The sequence below is a fragment of the Hemicordylus capensis genome, chromosome 5, assembly GCF_027244095.1.
Source record: "Hemicordylus capensis ecotype Gifberg chromosome 5, rHemCap1.1.pri, whole genome shotgun sequence".
Taxonomy (NCBI): Eukaryota; Metazoa; Chordata; class Lepidosauria; order Squamata; family Cordylidae; genus Hemicordylus; species Hemicordylus capensis.
In genome coordinates this window covers 49,362,269-49,382,002 of record NC_069661.1, presented here as the reverse complement: position 1 = coordinate 49,382,002, position 19,734 = coordinate 49,362,269, and the positions used below count along the sequence as shown (strand labels likewise).

Sequence of the window (19,734 nt, the reverse complement as noted above, 5' to 3'; positions counted from 1 at the left end):
CCTTTTTTCATCTCTCATCCCTCCTCCTTTGGGCTTCCCCTCCCCCACACCCACCCATCTGCACTGCATTGCTTTCAAAGTTTCATTTATTGCTGTTTGTGCCTTGCCTTGTTTTTGTTCCACCTTTTGATTTTCATTCCATTGGTTTTATTTATATATTTGCTGCTGCTTTGGTTGGTTGCTTTAATTGTTAATTGATTGATTTGCATTTGTGCTCTGTTGCTGCTGCCTGCCTGAGTTGTTCCCCCCCCCCAGAGGATTCTGTTCATATGGCCAATTTTTTTTGTGATTGTCCCATATTATCTATTTTGGTTCTTCTTTGGTGGTTGGTTGTGTGCTCCCCCCCCCCCCCGAGACTTGCCCAAGTTGCTGCTGCCAGTGCTTGATTCTTTAAATTGGTTTTCTTTGTTTAACTTTTGCATTTGGTTGTTGATTTGATTGTTCCCTCTGTGTGGCCCCCCTGTTCCTAACTTCCCCCCTCCCATCCAGAAACCCATTCCCCCCACCACTCCTACTCCTGCCCTGCCCCCTCCCATCCAGATTCTTCCCCAGAATCCCCCATCCTCGCTGCCGCTGCCTGCCTGAGTTCAGCTTTCTTTAGGATTTGGTTGTGAATTAGCTTCTTTGGTTCTGGTCTTGTTGTGTGTGTTTTGTATTGTGTTCTGTGCTGGGCTGCTCCACTGCTGCTGATGGCAGGCAGCGGCAGCAGTGGCCTTTTTGTAAGATCAGAGAGTTGGTGTCTCTCTGTATGTCATCTTAGTTGCTTGGGTAGGTGGTGGTAGGTAGGTATTAAGGTGGACTGACTGGGTGTTACGTGTTAGGGCGCCCAGAGAGAGGGGCAAAAAAGCTGGGGTGGCAATTGATGGGTGCCCCTAGCATTGTTGGTGGATTGCTTGAAAAGAAAAGAAAAAACCCCATTGGCTAAAATGGGGATTTTGGGCAGCCCCGGACCCGCCTCTGTGGGGCGGCAGCACCCCCAAAGTGGGTCTGGGGCCATGGCAAAAATGGCCTCAGTCCCTCCCGGCAATCCCCGGATAGATAGGAGTGATGGTTTTTTAAAATTAAGATTTCCTAAGGCATTAAATAACTATCTCTCTCAGAGCTATGCTGGCTTTACCTTTCACCCACTGACACACACTGTATTCTTTCCAATTAGATATTATTTATTATTTACCACAGAGGCGGGTCCGGGGCTGCCCAAAATCCCCATTCTATCCAATGGGAATTCCCCCCCCCCAAAAAAAATTCACCAATAATACTAGGAGCAACCAATTGCCTTGGGATTCTTGGGGTTGAGGACACCCATGGGTGCCTACCACCCACCCCAGCTTTTTGCCCCTAAGTGCTCCACATAGGGAGTTATGGGCAAAACTTGAAAATATTTTAAAAATTTGTAAAAAAATCAGAGGAAGGTCCAATTGATTTGAGGTTTGGGTGGTAGGTGGAACACAAGGTCAGCTTTCATGCCAACTACTTTTTGAGATCCAAACCGATCCGGATCCGAACCGAACCGGGGGGCAGTTCGGACAAAACCAAAACTGAACCCACCCCACCACCACCCCCAGTTCGGATCCGAACCGAACCGGGCGAATCGGTTTTATGCACATCCCTAATTAGCAAGTCAGTATCTTAGCTAGATTTGGCTCCTTCCTCAATCCAGGTTTCAAAAGTACTCTCAAATCTCATATATAATTTCCTAACAAGGGAACAGGAGAAGAAATGGATATGGGCCTTGGTGGAAGGTGCTTGATGGACAACATATCTCGGCTTGCACACATGCCACAAACTGAAAGATACTTTAATTTTGGTGCAGGCTCCTGCAAGAGTCAAATAAGTGTACGATATATAGGTTGCTCCCGGGAAAGAGAGATGTTGCTAGGTAAATAGATCCCTGGGTGAGAGTCAGCAGATGTGGTTATTTTGAAGTTCTGTAGCTTTAACTTTCTTGTTATATAATGCTTTGAAATAAAATGTGGAGAGTACTAGTGGTTGGAATCTGAGGGCTGGGGAGACCTTGCAAATACCCTCTCTCCCCCAGCCAAGCTTCTTGCATCTTCTGCTGGGAGCCAGGAACTGTGAGAACGTCTTTAGCAGACCTGGTGAGCAAGCTCCACCTTGTGAGAGACTAACATTTTGATTATCCACTTTAGAACATAAGAACAGCCCTGCTGGATCAGGCCCAAGGCCCATCTAGTTCAGCATTCTGTTTCACACAGTGACCCACCAGATGCCACGGGAAGCCACAGGCAGGAGTTGAGGGCATGCCCTCTCTCCTGCTGTTACTCCCCTGCAACTGGTACTCAGAGGCATCCTGCCTTCGAGGCTGGAGGTGGCCTATAGCCCTCCAACTAGTAGCCGTTGATAGACTTCTCCTCCATGAAGTTATCTAACCCCTCTTAAAGCCATCCAGGCTGTTGGCTGTCACCACATCTCATGGCAGAGAATTCCACAAGTTGATTATGCGTTGTGTGAAAAAGTACTTCCGTTTGTTGGTCCTAGATTTCTTGGCAATCAATTACATGGGATGACCCCTGGTTCTAGTGTTATGTGAGAAGGAGAAGAATCTCTCTCTACTTTTCCACACCATGCATGATTTTACAGACGTCTATCATGTCTCCCAGCAGTTTTTTCCCTAAAACTAAAAAGCACCAGGTATTGTAGCCTTGCTCATAAGAAAGGTGCTCTAGGCCCCTGATCATCTTGGTTGCCCTCTTCTGCACCTTTTCCAGTTCTACAATGTCTTTTTTTTAGATGTGGTGACCAGAATTGTATGCAGTACTCCAGGTGTGGCTGCACCATAGTTTTATATAGGGGCATTATAACATTAGCTGTTTTATTTTCAATCCTCTTCCTAATGATCCCTAGCATGGAATTGGCTTTTTTCACAGCTGCCACACATTGAGTTGACACTTTCAATGAGCTGTCCACCACGACCCCAAGATCCCTCTCCTGGTCAGTCACCGACAGCTCAGATCCCATCCGCGTATACTTGAAGTTGGGGGTTTATTGCATTTAAATATATTCTAAGCTGATTCAAGAACTTTGGTTGATAGAACTTTGGCTGTTTGTTTATATTTAAACAACCACTTTTGTTTATATGTGTTTTGGAAATCTAGTATTATAAATGGAGAGAGGAAAACTTCAGTATACTCAAGACAACCTGCAATCACAAGACATGTACCTAGTCCATTTAATCTACTTTCATGAATTATATTCATGATATCTTGACTTGCTGTCTAGGATGAGATTTCACAGGTTAACATATTATTATAAAGAAGGCAGTACAGGTCTTACTTTCATTTCTTGAAGTTTTTCCACATATACATGTTTTGGTTGGTCTTCACCATCTTCATAAAGCCAGTTTTCTGTATCCTCCAACATTAAGGTTATCTTCCTTGAATCCTAGAATTCCAGAAATACCACAGTAGTATATGAAGCCTTGCCCTTTTGAATTTATGAAAGCTTCAGAAAGTAGTTATATTAAAGAATGTCCTCAACTACTCCTTCGCAGTACTTTGTTAATCCAGACAAGACAAAGATGCTCGTGGTCCGTAGGAGAGATGGAACATAGGAAGCGGCCTTATACCGAGTCAGACCATTGGTCCATCTAGCTCAGTATTGTCTACACTGACTGCCAGCAACTGGAGGCCTATCTGGAGTTGTCAGAGAGTGAACCTGGGACCTTCTGCATACAAAGCAGATAGTCTTCCACTGACCTATGGCCCCATCCCCCAAAGAAAATATCTCACAGCAGAACAGTGCTCCTGTTTAGCAAAGGGGACAATCCATGAGTGTTACAACAAGACTAGCTCTTTACACCATCTGATCTGGGGAGTGGATCTGGAAGTGGTGCATGTGGCCAGACTGCCTATACAGCTTTGGTTAGTTCTCCAACTGTAATCCTTCCTGGGGAAAAACTGAACTGGACACCATCAATCATGCCTTGGTCAGCTACTGCTACACACTTGACATGGGGATGCAGCTTGACTACTGCAACATGTGCAACTCGAGGTGGTCTGTGAGAAGTATTCAAAAAACACAACTAGTGCAAAATACTGCAGTCAGACTAGAGTCAGGGTTATCATTAGGTATGTGCGAACCAGTTCGGGGGTTTGGTTTGACGGTCCGTGGTCGAACCAACCCCCCCGCCCCGGCCCCGTTTCCATCTGGACCGGGACTGAACCCGCCCTCCAGCAGCGATTTTTTGGGTTTTTGTTTTTGTTCTGTTCCTCTAGCCCCTTTGGCACTTTATGGACCAAGGCCACACAGAGGCCATTTGTGCATGTGCATTGGCCATTTCTATTTTTTAAAAATAGCCACTGTGCATGCACAAATGGCCTCTGTGAGGCCCTGGGCCAGGCCAAGCCTCGCAGAGGCCATTTGCACATGCATGGCAGCAGGTAAAATGGCTGCTGCACAGGTATACAGAGACCCGAACGGGACACAAGGTGCGGTTGGACGGGCCACGGTAGCGATTACCAAGGCTGGTGGGGGGGAGGGGGAACCTTCATGGACCTCCCCCTGACCTTTAAAAAAATATATATATTTGGAACTTCTCCCCCTGGACCAAACTGGGATGGTTTCGAAAGGGGCCGGACTGAACTGGTCCGGTGAGGTTTGAGATCATCTGCACTGAATCCCTGTTTGCAAATCAAGGCCTGGTTGTTATCTTTCAAACTCTAAATTTCTTGGGAATAATCTGCTCCCAAATGAATTTATCAGGCCAAGCAAATATGCTCCACATGCCAACGTCTGCCAAGATTCAGCTAGTGAGCTGAAAGGGTCTAATATGAGATCTGCACACATTTTTCTTGATTTTCAGATGTGAATTGAAAACAAGTTCTTTCTGTCAGGCATTTAGGATTGGCAGTAGTTGGTGTGGAAGGGAGAGTTATTAGCTTGTGTCCTCTAAACTTTGCTACAGTTTTGTGATGATTATTTTTTATATTTCTACCGCCCCAGAAATTGGATGCTAGCATTAGGTCAATCTGGGAGGGCCTCAAAAATTATATTGACAACCTCTTGGTACAATTTCCAAATTTTCTTTGACTTTAATGCTAGAATGGGTCCAAATGACAACTACTTGTATGTAACTTATCAAAGCTATCCACCAGAAAGGGATTGTCCACCTCCACTCCAGAGACGTCAGTCTAAAGGTCAGGTCTGCAATTTGGTGGGCCTTTACTTGGTTCGTACAATGAATGCATTAGATTTGTTTGGGCTAAATGGGGCAATGGACATATTGTGGGTGAGTTCACTCGTTGGTCTGGGCTAAGAGTGAGTGTTCTGGATAACTGTCTCACAAAATGTGCTGAACTCTTTGATTCAATTTAATATAGAGGGACAAATGGACAGTGACCCTTTTCAGTTGTCCCTTACCCTAGAGATCTTGGGGGAGGGAGTACTCCATAAGGAGGTCCCCCAGTTTGACCTCTGCGAAAGTTCTAGGTTAATAAGGGTCAAATGTTCTGCACGCTTAGAAGAGCAAGTCAGGGATATTTTGGTCACAGATGACTTCCTGCAACTCTGTGCACTTCTCTTGTCAGAGCCCCAAATGTGGGTGTCCATACTTACTATCAAACCCTTATCCAGAAGATACAGTATTGCCTAGGTTAAGCCATTAAACCAGCTCCAGCAGGAGATGTAAATCTTATAGTTGGTTTGACCAGGATTGTATTGTAGCAAAAAGGGACCTGGTCACAAAATTCAAATTGTACAGGGCTAATATAAAAGTGGTGACAGCCCAAGAAGTATTAGAACAGAAGTAGCAATATAAATTATTATTAAGAAGAAAAAGAATTGCAATAGGAGAGTCCTGGGAATGGTTATATGCAGCCTCCAGAATGAAAAACTTGAGAACATTTTGGAGGATTGTGGCAGCCGTTTCCAATGGAAACTCCTCCAAGCTGGGGTGTTATATCTCGGCAGACACCTGGGTGACACATTTTAACACCCTATATTTGGCCAATTACAGCAGGAATACACCCCATCTGCTTCATTTGGACTCTCCCTACCTGGTCCCCGGTTACCTTCCAAGAGGTTAGCTTAGTGTCCCAGTTTATTATTTATTTATTAATTAAGAGATTTAATATACTGCTCAATCCACAGACTCGGGGTGGTGTACAAACAAGAGAAGCATCCGAGATTTAAGGGTAGGGGGAGGATAAACCGAATAAATAAATAAAACTAAAGGGCAAACTCCTGGCAGAAAAGAAATGTCTTCAATAAGGTTTTGAAGGTTGAAAGGGAGGAGGCAGACCAAAGCTGGGGGAGGGGGGAAGAATTCCAAAGTGAAGGGGCAGCAACAGAGAAAGCTCTCCCACGGGCCCTAGTACTATGCACCTCTCTGCGACCGGGGACCGAAAGAAGGGCAGCCTGAGAAGACCTCACAGGACGGGACAGGACTGAGTGGGAGAGGTGGTCCTGCAGGTAAGCAGGTGCTAAGCCCTGAAGTGTTTTAACGGTGAAAACCAGCACTCTGAATTTGACCCGGAAGCAAATAGGTAACCAGTGCAGTGACCGCAAGAGAGGTGTCACACTATCGTATCTCCTAGCACCCATAAGCATGTGGGCTGCCGCATTCTGGACCAACTGAAGCTTCTGGGTCGGTCCAGATGAGGGATGACGAGGGCATGAGTTACCACTGCCATGGCCTGCTGGTTGAGATAGAGCTGCAACTGGCAGACCAGCCGAAGCTGGGCAAAGGCACCTCTGGCCATGGCCTCCACCTGCTGCTTGAGCAGGAGCTGCAGGTCCAAGAGGACCCCCAAATTGCGGTCCACCTCCTTCAGGGGCAGTGTAACCCCGTCCAGGGAGAGACTCAGACTTGGCAATTGGCCGGATCGAGGAGTAAGCAAGAGCAACTCAGTCTTGGAGGGATTAAGTATGAGCATGTTTTGGCCCATCCAGACCCTTACAGCCTCCAGACACTGGGCAAGCACAGAAATGGCATCTCCAGGGTGGCCTGGTGACAATATACAACTAAGTATCATTGACATATTGATGGAATCTCACCCCAAATCGACAGATGACCTGCCCCAATGGTTTCATGTAGATGTTAAAAAGTAAGGGTGTGAGAACAAAGCCCTGAGACACCCCACAAAGGAGTGGCCACAGGGCAGAGCACTCGCCACTTGCGTACACCGAATGAAGTCACCCACTAAGGAAGCAATGGAACCACTGCAAAACAGTGCCCCCAATACCCAACCCGCGCAGGTGCTCCAGAAGGATAGATACTATAGTTGATAGTATTGAAAGTTAAAATCAGGCAAGGCACCTGTAGTGGATCTGATCTCTGACAAGCTTTTAAAAGCAAATATTGATTGGTGGGCTCCGGTTTTGGCAAATCTTTTCTCTTATATTGATCGGGTAGCCCACATACCAGAAGAATGGAATACGGCTGTTATTGTCCCTATTTACAAGAATGGTCAATGCTCCGAACCATCCAACTATTGCCCAATAAGTTTGCTGAACATAGTTAGTAAAATGTATGCCAGACATCTTTGTAACAAGTTTATTAATTGGGCAGAGCAAGAGAATATTCTCAGGGACGAACAGGCTGGGTTCCGAGTCAGTCGATCCACAGTAGACCAGGCTTCGGTTTTATGGCATTTAGTGGGAAAGTATGCCGGCAAACCCTCCTCCTCTTTATATGCAGTATTTGACTTTAAAGCCGCCTTTGACTACATCCTTAGATTACGACTCTGGAGCAAACTGGCCAACACTTCTATAGATCCACAATTGCTCCTCCTCATCCGTATGTTATATGAAAACAAATCATTGAGAGTAAAGTGTAATAACAAAGGTCATCTGTCCGAACTGGTAGCCACGCAGAAGGGGTTAAACAAGGATGTATTTTTGCTCCTTTTTTGTTTAATTTTTATATTAATTTTTAAATTCCTCTTCTGGATAACCCCGACCTCCATCTGCCTACATTAGCTGGCAGATCCATCTCAATCCTACTTTATGCCGATGATGCGGCTATACCATCAAGGACATTAGTTGTTATGAGGAGGGCATTACAAAGATTTACACAGTTTTGTGAAGATGAGTCGCTAGTTATAAATACACAAAAGACTAAGGTTATGGTGTTTGCTAAAAGACCGAGAGAACACAAATGGCAAATTAATGGGAGTAGAGTTGAGCAGGTGAGTACTTAGTAAGTACTTAGGTTTAGTTTTTCATGCAAATAGGACATGGAGTGCACAATGTATATATGCTGCAGCAAGTGCTCAGAGGAATGTATCTGCTATATTAAAAATTTTCCACATTAAAGGGGGACATTTTATCCCAGTGGCTGCTAAGGTATACCAAGCCAAAATATTGGCACAAATGCTATATGGGGTCCAGATCTGTTCCACCTGTAATTTCAAACCTATGGAAGTGGTCCAGTCTAGATTCCTTCATGCCATATTTTAGGTGCCTAGATGTGCCTCAAATGCCATCCTATGCCTAGAAGCAGATTTAACCAGTTGCAGCCCAGGGGTGGCTCCATACATTTAACTAATGGCTCAAATTACATTCCTGCCATCAGGGCCTTGACCCCCTGGTACTGAAGGATGAGTTCGACTCTAACTGGTGTAAGAGCCTCTATGATAAATTGGGTTGATATAGCTTCTTTCTACAATATTTATTTTCACTGGGATATGATGCTGCCAAAGAAATAATTAAACAATGAATCGTGGATATGGAGAAGCAAGCTGATCTACATTTTGTTGCCCCTAGTAGTGTTCCAGGTGGCATCTCAAACTACCCTCAGCTAGGTGCGTATCTCAAAAATCTGACCACTCTAAATCAGAGGAGAGCTTTCTCACTGGTGCAATTCAATGCCCATTCTTCTGCCATTTTGGATGGCAGATTTAAGGAAATACCGCTCAGGAATCAACTATGCCCATGTGGTTTGGGCAATACAGAAACCATTTAACACGTTCTTCTATATTGTTCATATTATAAGGACATTCGTATTGCCTCGATTAAACCACTTAAAAAAAATACACTGGGTCACTCGGAAGAATACTATATCACCTTCCTGCTGGCAGAACAGTATATAGCCATTACAGCTGGGGTAGCAAGATTCTGTGCAGCAGCTTGTAAACTGAGAAGGGAGCAACTGACTAATTGTATATGAGACCCTTGTATGTGCTGATGTTTGATTAGCTGCCTTTTATTTTATTTTATTTTGTTTTATTTTGATTTTTACTTTGCTGACTGCTGGTCACTGACCATAATAAAAATTTATTCATTCATTATTATATTTCTTTTAATCTATGTAAGCTGCCTTGGAGATAAGGTGAAAGGCAGCCGATAAAATAAAATAAAAAAGTTAACATAGATACATAGTAACAATGTTATAACAAAGACATCCATCGTAAGAAATGCCAAGTTCTACCAAGTTCACAGAGAGCAAGGAGAGAAAGGAAGCAGCAATGATTGGGACTCAGTTGCAAGAAGTGGGGCTTTTAAGTTAGCACTTATACTAGAAGATGAATTGGGAATCCTAATTTGTCTCATGCATTCCGCCCCCACCCCCCCACAAGGTATAGAAACAGGTGGTAGAGATGGAGCCTTGCTTGGCATCCTTTGGAATAATAAACTCCATCATGTTCTTGCTTTAGGGCTCTCACTTTCTTCATAAACACTAATTTGTGGAACTAATTTTAGTTTATTCTACTGGCTTGTAGGGATGTACAGAACAGTTGGGACATTCCGCCCTGAAACAGGCCACGAAGCAACGAAGTGAGCGCGTTGGTGGTCAGAAAGGAACTGAGAGAAATGGGCTCTGAACCACCAGTAACAACAGACGTGAGGCACACGCAGATGGCAGCTGCAGGCACCACGAGGGGCTAACCAATTTTGCCTGAAGTGTTCCGCGCAGGCGCAGAACCCATATTTGTAAGTGTCAACAAATCACAATCCAGATCAACCCGTTCCAACTTGGAATGTCCCAATCCTGGTCTGGCCGGATGGGGCCCGTTCCATCAGAAGGGGAAGTTATTCCATCAGCTCATCCAATTGTTCCGACAGAACGTTCTACGCATTTTGCGTTCCATTTTGTGCTTGGAATGGAACGCAAAATGTGTTTCGTGCACACCGCTACTGGCTTGTTCACAAATAGTGGTTGGAACTCACATTTGATAGGTTTGGATGCAATAAAAAAAATAATGGTTTTAAACCAGAAATGGAAGCAATACATTTCCTCCCCTGGTGCTGGTGGTAGTGAGGGAAGTGTGCAAGTCTGTCTGTCATGCTAGTAACATCAAGTCATAGCTTAACATATTTTTGCATATGTCTAAACCCAGCCACTATATTCTTTATAAATTCATGTCTTACGTCTTCAGTGATAAATTTTTCATAGACACCACACAGCTTGTCCCTAAGATCATATACGTATTCTTCAACAGCATTTTTGGCATCATTTTTCTCCTTCTCCAGCTTGTCTTGCATCATCATCTTCCCCTAAAAGACCATCACATTTTAAAGATCAGTTTAAGTAATGCATGTGGAAAGACAATTGTTATTTCGACATGATTTTGGAGATCTTCCAGAATAGACCTTTTCAGGTTGCAGAATTTGTAAGTTCAAGCCAACTCTTTCACATGTTCAAAACTTGGTAAGCCAACTTGTCACCAAAAAGTAATTAAAGTCCATTTGTTTGATTCAATTAGGATAACTTAAAAAAGAGAGATCTACTTTATCTTGGATTGAGACAACTATCATTACTCTATGCAGAACTATTCTGATAGAATTAGAGCTGTTCTGTACTCTTACCTCGTTTTCGATGTAGCAGTTAATAAGGTCATGCCCCACTTGTTTGTACAAGTTAGCCTGGATAGGTAGATCGATACTCTTGATCTTTGTTTTAGCTTTCCCAGATTGATTGATATCAAGCTTGTCTCCCGAAGCAGTCTACATAATAGGATGTTGAAATATCATCAGTGTAAACTTAAGTGCTAACCATTTCAATTTCTTGTTAGTTCTAAAATGAATGATTCTGGAGGGGTGTGTGTGTTGCTATTTAGTGCCTGCAGATGCTACAGGTGGTCCCCTCTGCCCTTTTTGCTTGACACTTGAAGTCAGATTCAAGTTAGCTCGGCCGATCACTTGAAAAGAATATCCACTCAGAATTGCTTTAAATTAGTACCCAGAACCAGCACATCAGTTTGTATATGGGCTGTGTAAGGAAATCTTAATTCCCTGTGTTACAGGATCAACACAAAGCCTATTAAGTCTTCTAATGTTCACTTGATGAAAATGAATCATTGGCACTTACCTGAAAGGTCATTTTTCTCAGAGGTATGGGTTGTATCCGCAAAGGATGCTGGGTTGTCTCAACCTCCTGCTCCTAGACAGGGCCAATCAAGAGCTTTGGCTCGCAGCAGGAGGGAGGGGCAATCCCCTGAGTCTCCAGTTCATAGCCAGCTCTAAACAATGCTCCAGGACAGAATGGTTAAACGGAAGGCAAGAAAACATGCAGCCATATAAATGTAACAGGGCAAAAGGCAACAAACTCGGCAAGGAAAACCCCCATTCCAGACCTGTAGTCCAGACTAGCTAACAAACCCTCTGCAGGGAGAACTGGCCATCCCCAGAGGGAAACCACCCCACAGGCATATAGGGTACAGATGGGGCACAGGGTCTCAGGACAGAAGAAAAAACAGACTGGACGAACAAGCAGGTGGGGGCGGATACAACCCATACCTCTGAGGAAAATGACCTTTCAGGTAAGTGCCAACGATTCATTTTCCCTCAGAGGAGGGTTGTATCTGCAAAGGATGCTGGGACCTACCATAGCCCCTATGACACACTGGGTGGGAGCTGTGAGGTCCGGCCTCAAGGAGGAACCACCTGTTGCAAAACTCTCCTCCCAAAGGAAGCATCTGCCGAAGCCCAATCATGAATTTTATAATGCTTCACAAAAGTGGAAAGAGAAGCCCACGTGGAAGCCTGGCAGATATCAACCAGAGGGGCCAAGGTGGAGAACGCAGCAGAAGAAGCCGCGCTCCTGGTAGAATGCGCTGTAATTCCCTCAGGGACCGGAGAAGTGGAACCAGAATAAGCTAACCTGATACACTGGCAAATCCAGCGTGACAAGGTGGAAGTTGAAACCTTCTTTCCCGGAGAACAATCTCTGAAAGAAACGAAGAAAGAATCCGAAACCCGAAAGGGCTTAGTGCGCCTCAGGTAAATTCTTATCGCCCTGCGCACATCCAACTTGTGCCATTCACGTTCCTTAGGGGATGAAGGTTTAGGACAGAAGGAAGTTAACATACAGGTGAAACTCGGAAAATTAGAATATCGTGCAAAAGTCCATTAATTTCAGTAATGCAAATTAAAAGGTGAAACTGATATGAGACAGACGCATTACATGCAAAGCGAGATAAGTCAAGCCTTAATTTGTTATAATTGTGATGATCATGGCGTACAGCTCATGAAAACCCCAAATCCACAATCTCAGAAAATTAGGATATTACATGGAACCAAGAAGACAAGGATTGAAGAATAGAACAATATTGGACCTCTGAAAAGTATACAGTGTACTGTGCTTGATTGGCCAGCAAACTCGCCTGACCTGACCCCATAGAGAATCTATGGGGCATTGCCAAGAGAAGGATGAGAGACATGAGACCAAACAATGCAGAATTGCTGAAGGCTGCTAATGAAGCATCCTGGTCTTCCATAATACCTCATCAGTGCCACAGGCTGATAGCATCCATGCCACGCCGCATTGAGGCAGTAATTGCTGCAAAAGGGGCCCAAACCAAGTACTGAATACATCTGCATGCTTATACTTTTCAGAGGTCCGATATTGTTCTATTCTTCAATCCTTGTCTTCTTGGTTCCATGTAATATTCTAATTTTCTGAGATTGTGGATTTGGGGTTTTCATGAGCTGTACGCCATGATCATCACAATTATAACAAATTAAGGCTTGACTTATCTCGCTTTGCATGTAATGCATCTGTCTCATATATCAGTTTCACCTTTTAATTTGCATTACTGAAATTAATGGACTTTTGCACAATATTCTAATTTTCCGAGTTTCACCTGTAAGTTCCTGGGACCGATGAAAAACTGAATTCACCTTGGGGAGGAAAGTAGGATCTGTACGCAACAGTATGTACTTTGGATAGACTAGACACAATTCCTTCCGCACGGACAGAGCGCGCAGATCCGACACCCGTCTGGCAGACGTAATGGCCACCAGAAACAAAACTTTAAAGGTAAGTAACCGTAAAGGAACAGACCGCAGTGGCTTGAACGGGGCCCTGGTAAGAGCCCTGAGCACCAAATTAAGGTCCCACGTAGGAAACCTGTGAACTGTAGGGGGATTGAGGGAAGAAGCCCCTTTGAGGAATCGCTGAACGTGGGGATGCTGAGCTAGAGAAGAACCCTGCAAATGCAGAACTGAAGAAATAGCAAAAACTTGACGACGCAGAGTATTAGGGCGGAGCCCCTTATCCAGGCCACTTTGAAGAAATCCCAAGACCTGTACCACAGAAGCGGACAATGGCGAAATTCCCTGAGAGCTACACCAGCCCACGAAGGTTTTCCAGGTAGACTGATAGATTCTGACCGTGGAAAGCCTTCGGGAGGCCAAAATTGTGTCCTGAACAGAACTGGGGTAACCGCATGCCGCTAAGGAACCCCGCTCAATCTCCAGGCAAAGAGATTGAGCCACTCCAGGTCTGGGTGGAAAATTGGACCCTGACTGAGAAGATGATAGTGAGACCCCAGTGGAAGCAGCGGTTCTATGGACAACTCCACCAGATCCGAGAACCATGGTCTGCGTGGCCAGTGTGGAGCCACCAAGATGATATCCGCTCTCAGCAGCCGGACCCTTCAGATGGTCTGCGGAAAGACAGCGAATGGTGGGAAGGCATAGGACAGGCCCGGGGGCCATGAAAAGGTCAGAGCATCTACACCCTCTGCCCCGGGAGAGTGGTACCTTGAGAGGAAGTGCTCCAGCCTGGCGTTTCCTGGACTTGCGAATAGGTCCATGACCAGCTGACCGAATCTCTGAACAATCCGCTGAAAGGCCAGCGGATCCAGAGACCACTCCGCTGGATCTATCTATGATCGGCTCAACCAGTCCGCGACTGTGTTTAGAACCCTGGTGACGTGGTTGGCCTCCAGGGACAGTAGATGTTGCTCTGCCCATGCCAGAAGGAGCGAGGTCTCGCGCATTAGCGCCCGAGATTATGACCCGCCCTGCCTGTTGACATGGGCCTTGGCTGTGGCATTGTCCGTGTGCACCAAGACATGCCGACCCTAAATCGCTGGGAGGAACTCCATGAGAGAGAGGCGAATTGCCCGCAGCTCCAGCCAATTGATGGAATTGTTGCGCCCGGCATCGCACCAAATGCCTTGAGCTACCAGCTGCTGGCATCCATCGTTACCTGGATGCGCTCCACGGGAAGGAAGCTGACCCCCTTCATCGTGGCCGGTGACTCCAACCAGTGCAACGACTTGACTACTCGAGGTAGACTACTCGACCTGCCTAGCACCTGGTCCTGATAGTTTAAGAGAAGCCATTGAAGTGGGTGGGAGTGAAACCGGCTCCAGGGCACTATGCCCAGGGTGGAGACCATGCGCCCCTGCAGTTGGGATAGGAATAGGACACTGGACCTGGGGCTAGAAATCAGGGCACAACAGGAAGACAACAGGGACTTCCTGCGTTCCGCAGATAGACTGTCCCCTGAACAGAATCGATTACCGCGCCTAGGTGGAGAACCCTGGTTTGAGGAAGAAGTGAGCTCTTGGGGCCGTTCACTATGAACCCATGCGCTTCCAGAACTGCCAGGGTCAATTGAACATCCCGCTGGCCTCTGGACAGGGAGGGGGACCTGATCAAAAGGTCGTCCAGAAAAGGGTAAAGATGGACGCCCTTGGTCCTCAAGTGCGCCACGAGTGCCACCATGAGTTTGGTAAACACCCGGGGCGCAGTTGAGAGACCGAAGGGGAACGCCAGGTACTGGAAGTGAAAAGACCGATACGCAAATCTCAGAAAGTGTCTGTCCTGCTTGTGAATGGGCACATGAAGGTAGGCTTCCTTCAAGTCCACCGAGGCTAGGAAGTCCCCTTGCTGGAGGGCCATCAAAATGCGGGACCGCTTCTTCTGAAGAAACCTGTTCACAAACTTGAGGTCTAGGATAGCCCTCCATTCCTTGTTCTTTTTGGGGACTAGGAACAGTATAGAGTAAACATCTTTCCCCTGTTCCCTTAGGGGCACAGGCTCTATCGCCCGAATGGCCTGGAAGTGAAGAATAGCCTCCAACATTAAGCGGTGCTTAGAATCCTTGCGAGACCTTGGAGATGGGAGGATCTGATCTGGGGGTTGCGCAACAAACTCCAAGGAGTATCCTGCAGAAATTGTTTGCAGGACCCATGAATCGGAACAGGTCTGAGCCCAGACCTGAGCAAACTCCCCCAATCTGCCCCCCACTGGAGGGAGTGTTCGGGCATGGAGGGGGGCAACCTGAGGACAGTCAGTGAGACTGATTGCGTTTGAATCCTGGCTTTGAAGGCTGGTTGGACTGCTGGGACTTACGAAAGGAAGAGTCCCGAAAGGGGGCCTGGTGTTTAGGCCACCTAGGCCTATCAGCCCTGTTCTGCCGGAAGTGAAAGGAAGGCCTGCAGCCTTTGAAACCAGACATGGCTGGAGAGAATCCGCGTCGGTCCTGGCGCTGAGATGCGGCTGTCGAGGGCATAGCCTTCTTATTGTCCTTAGTCTGGATTAGAACAGGTTCTAGCACTTCACCAAAAAGCTTTCCGCCCTTAAACGCGGAACTGGCCAGGTTAGACCAGGATTTCTGGTCAACTTTCCAATTTTTTAACCACAAATGATGCCGCACAGTAACGTCAGAAGCCAGGGCCCTGGCAGACAGCTGAGTGGCATCCAAAGAAGAATCCGCCATGAATTTGACAGCTTTTCCTAATTTGTTAAGGCCCTGCCAAAGGTTAGTAAGCTCAGGCGGAACCATGGGAGTGAGCTCTTTTACCCACAAGACAGCCACCCTAGCAAAGATAGAGTTGGCTGCTGAAGCTCTAATGGAGAGAGCAGTTGCCTCATGAGACCTGCACAGGGCAGCGTCGCATTTTTTATCTTCCACGTTTTTCAGGGCGTCCTCCCCCTCCTTAGGCAGTACCGCCCCCATGACCAGGGTAGCCACCTCCGCATCAACAAGTGGCACCCTGAGTTTGTTCATGAGAACGGTGCTAGAATTGTACATACGTTTCACTGCTGGAGGAAGCCCTTTTCCTTCCATGGGCTTGTCCCACTCAGATTGGAAGACATCCAGAAACAGTTGGGGACAGGGAACATTAACCTCCTGTGACTTTAGGGAGAGAAGCACCGATGGTTCCCCTTCCGTACCCTCTGGGACAGGTGGAACCACCCCCTCCAAACGGAGGATTTTTCTAACCTTGTGCATCAGAACCGGGTAATCCACCTGCTGGAAAAGGCGGCAGTTTGGCTGGTATGAGGAACTAGGGTCCTCCTCGTCCCCAGACAGCTCCCCCTCCTCCCTGTCCGACTCAGAGGGCTCTGAGGGCTCAGGGAACTCCCTGTTGTGGGGGACCAGAGGGACCGCAGCAGGCAAAGAGGCAACCGGTCGGCAAGGGGACAGTACAGGAGGACCACTGTCTGAAACAGCCACCGCCGGGCTGGAAGAGGGAGCAGCGCACGGAGCGACTGGGACCGCAGCCAAAATGGCCGCCGCTGAGGTTTTGGCAGGAACCGGGGCCGCAATCGGCTGAGGGAGCGGGGCAGCAATGGGCACGGGAGGCCAAGGCAGCTTGCTAAATTCCTCGGCCACCACACACCTTAGTAAGGCCGCGAAACGTGGAGGAATGTCCTCCTCATCCTCCTCGGTCGCTGCACTCGCGGAAGTGACCATGCCGGAAGCCGCAACGGCAGCGCGAGAGCGCTTAGGGAGAGGAGCCATGCAGGAATCCCCCGGCCCTGACACTCCCTCCGAAGCCTCATCGGCTCACCTTCCAAGTCCCCCATGGTCTCCGTTTCGTGCTGCAAAGTGGGAGCAGTGACATCTGAAGGCAGGTCACCCCCGCCTCCTTGGCGACGGGCAGCTACGGGGGGCGATCAGAACACAGCCTGGCCGCCCGCCGAACTAGCCTTGCTAGAGCTTTTGCGCTTCTTAGCCTTCTTGGAGGCTTTGGCGGACTTGGGGGTCTGAGAACCAGGTGCGGGAAAGGAAGCCGCGACCCACTCAGCCTGGCAGACGGAATGCGCCACCGAATCCTCTGAGTGGGAGGGAGACACCTCCCTCTCGCCGCACTGAGACTCCATTGCCAATATAAGGGCACTCTGAGAGTCGCGGCAGAGGAAAACCACTTCGCTCTTTCTCCCTGCTAATCCCTTTGCTATGCCGAGGCAGAAAGGATAAGCCCAGGGAGCAAGAATACAGAAAAGAATGCAGAGAGAAAACAGGAGCAATCAGAAAACAGCCCTGCTGGAGCGAGACAGGGCAAAGAACTGGAGACTCAGGGGATTGCCCCTCCCTCCTGCTGAGAGCCAAAGCTCTTGATTGGCCCTGTCTAGGAGCAGGAGGTCGAGACAACCCAGCATCCTTTGCAGATACAACCCTCCTCTGAGGGAAAATGCTGAAGCATCAAAACTTATGGCTAAATTTTAATCAGTTTTACACACACACACACACAGCCAGTCCTTTTTTGCTTAAGATTTGAGATATTTAAGCCTGCCTTTATCACCATTTCATACTGACCTTTCCTTCAGCCCCTATAGGATCAAGTTCCTCATCAGTTTGATTTTGCTGCTCAGCTTGGTGTTTGTGATTGCCATCGTCTTGATCAACCTGCATTTTAGCCTGTAAGAATCAAAGTTTTTACTCTATGGTAAAGTTTCTTGTTCTAGTCAACTATGCAGTAGCTTTTCACAATTACACAAGATAATAACTGGGAAAATGGAAACCGTGCCTAGATGTACTTAGGAGGCACATAAACATTTTTGGGTTTAAAATGCTCAAGCATCATGGCAAGAGTATGTTTCCTTCAAGAAAGATAAGCAATTTAGCAATCTAAATGAGCAATTTCCAGAGGTGAGCAAGTTTTTAAATGCCTGAGAATTGACAAATGCTATGCAAAAAGACAAGGAAGAAGATGCAGTCAATTCACTCCAAATGGAAAAATTCTCCAACCCTTGAGTCCACATCCTTTTGTCTTTAAATACAATAATGACTATTTTCAATCAATCTGATCTCCACCTATTACACTACAGCATCAAAGGGGCCTTAGAAATAATGTAATGCAATATAGCAAAATACAACTAGGGAAGGTTTTCTGCTAGCATCTGGAGAGCAAGAGCTGGGTAGAAGAAAGTGAGGTGTCAAGCTCAAACTATAGTGGTACGCAGAACAACAGGAAGCTGGAAAGAACCCACAACATGAAAATGTAATATTACAGGATTTACAAAGTCAATGCATCGCCATTATACCGGCTGATTCAAAGTTAATACAGATTACAGAATCAGAAGAGCACAGGGACAGTGTGGTCTTAGTTCTGTATATATAAAATCCCAAAGTTATATTATAAATTTATTCAATATGTTCCCATGACTTTTCTAGGTTTCAGGGCCACCATTTGATGCTTAGTTGTAAGCAGTAAGTCAAGAGCAAGACTAGAAGCAATTTTTGCTACAAATACTACAATGCCAAATCATCTCAGAATGCAAAGTGATCAAAATATCACCTCAATAAGTAGAATATTAAATCGTATAATGACCAAAATAGTATTCTATTTTTGAAATCCATAGTCACTAATTCTTAAGACCTTTATTTTCAGAATGGGTTACTTTCATTAATCTCCTACTGCTTATGCAGAAAAAGAACACGAGTATGAAAAGTGTCTTTGCTACATTAAAAGCCTACTGAATACTACATGTATAACAAACCTCATCCTCAGAGTCAAGGGTATCCTCAATTATGAAAGGTAATTGCTGACAAGCATTGCAGTAAAAACAGAAAATAATTAGTAGGTGCTCCACATGAAAAAAAAATACATGCATTAAAAATTTGGCATTTTTGTTCAGTAAAGTCTTTTTCTTAGTATTCTTTATCTAGGACCCCATCTTAAGTTTTTTAATTGAAACTGGAGAAAGATTCAGTTTTCTTAGGTACCTGTAGTCTTTGTTTGTCTCTTAGATGTGCACCAAGCATAAACTATACAACTTCACAAAGACTGTTTTAGTAAATTGTTTAGAAACTTTTGGAAAGCATTTTAAAACCTTAAACTTAAAAGTATAAATTAGGGAGGCACTATAAAAATCTATTCAAGCAAGGAACTTTAAATAGAAACTAAGTATCACATGTTTTTTGTTTTTTAAATAAGTCTAGTCCTCCTTCAATGGAGTCAACATTTCTTTGGGTAAGATTGTCAGAGTTACCTGAAACAGCTTACATCAGTGCAGATGAAGAGGCAAAAGTTAAAAGCTGTAGTTTTACAAGTAGGTGTGGAGAATAAAAAAAGAGAAATAATAGAGAAGCCAGAATTCTAATCACCAGTTGACAAATTCAGAAAAAAAACTAAAGTAGTTTTTTAAAAAATGAAACTACACAATTTTGAAACAATACAAGCTAATAGGGTTGTTAGAGTAGAAATTCAGCCAATAAACCAAGCAGAATGTTCAGATCACTGCAAGTTATAGCACTTTTAAATAAGTATTTTCAATTAAGATCATTTAATATTTTATTAAACTATTCCC

At 45.7% G+C, this 19,734-nt stretch overlaps 1 protein-coding gene across 1 annotated transcript in view; it reads right to left on the bottom strand.

Moving 5' to 3' along the window:
• HSPA4L (heat shock protein family A (Hsp70) member 4 like) overlaps nt 1-19,734 on the bottom strand; it is an 81,322-nt gene that overhangs the window by 13,820 nt on the left and 47,768 nt on the right. Inside the window, exons 13-16 of the mRNA XM_053258613.1 lie at nt 17,741-17,842; nt 10,768-10,905; nt 10,330-10,455; nt 3,295-3,402 (exon numbers count right to left, since the gene is read on the bottom strand). Coding sequence (XP_053114588.1) covers nt 3,295-3,402; nt 10,330-10,455; nt 10,768-10,905; nt 17,741-17,842 — 474 coding nt within the window. The remainder of the gene's footprint in view (nt 1-3,294; nt 3,403-10,329; nt 10,456-10,767; nt 10,906-17,740; nt 17,843-19,734) is intronic.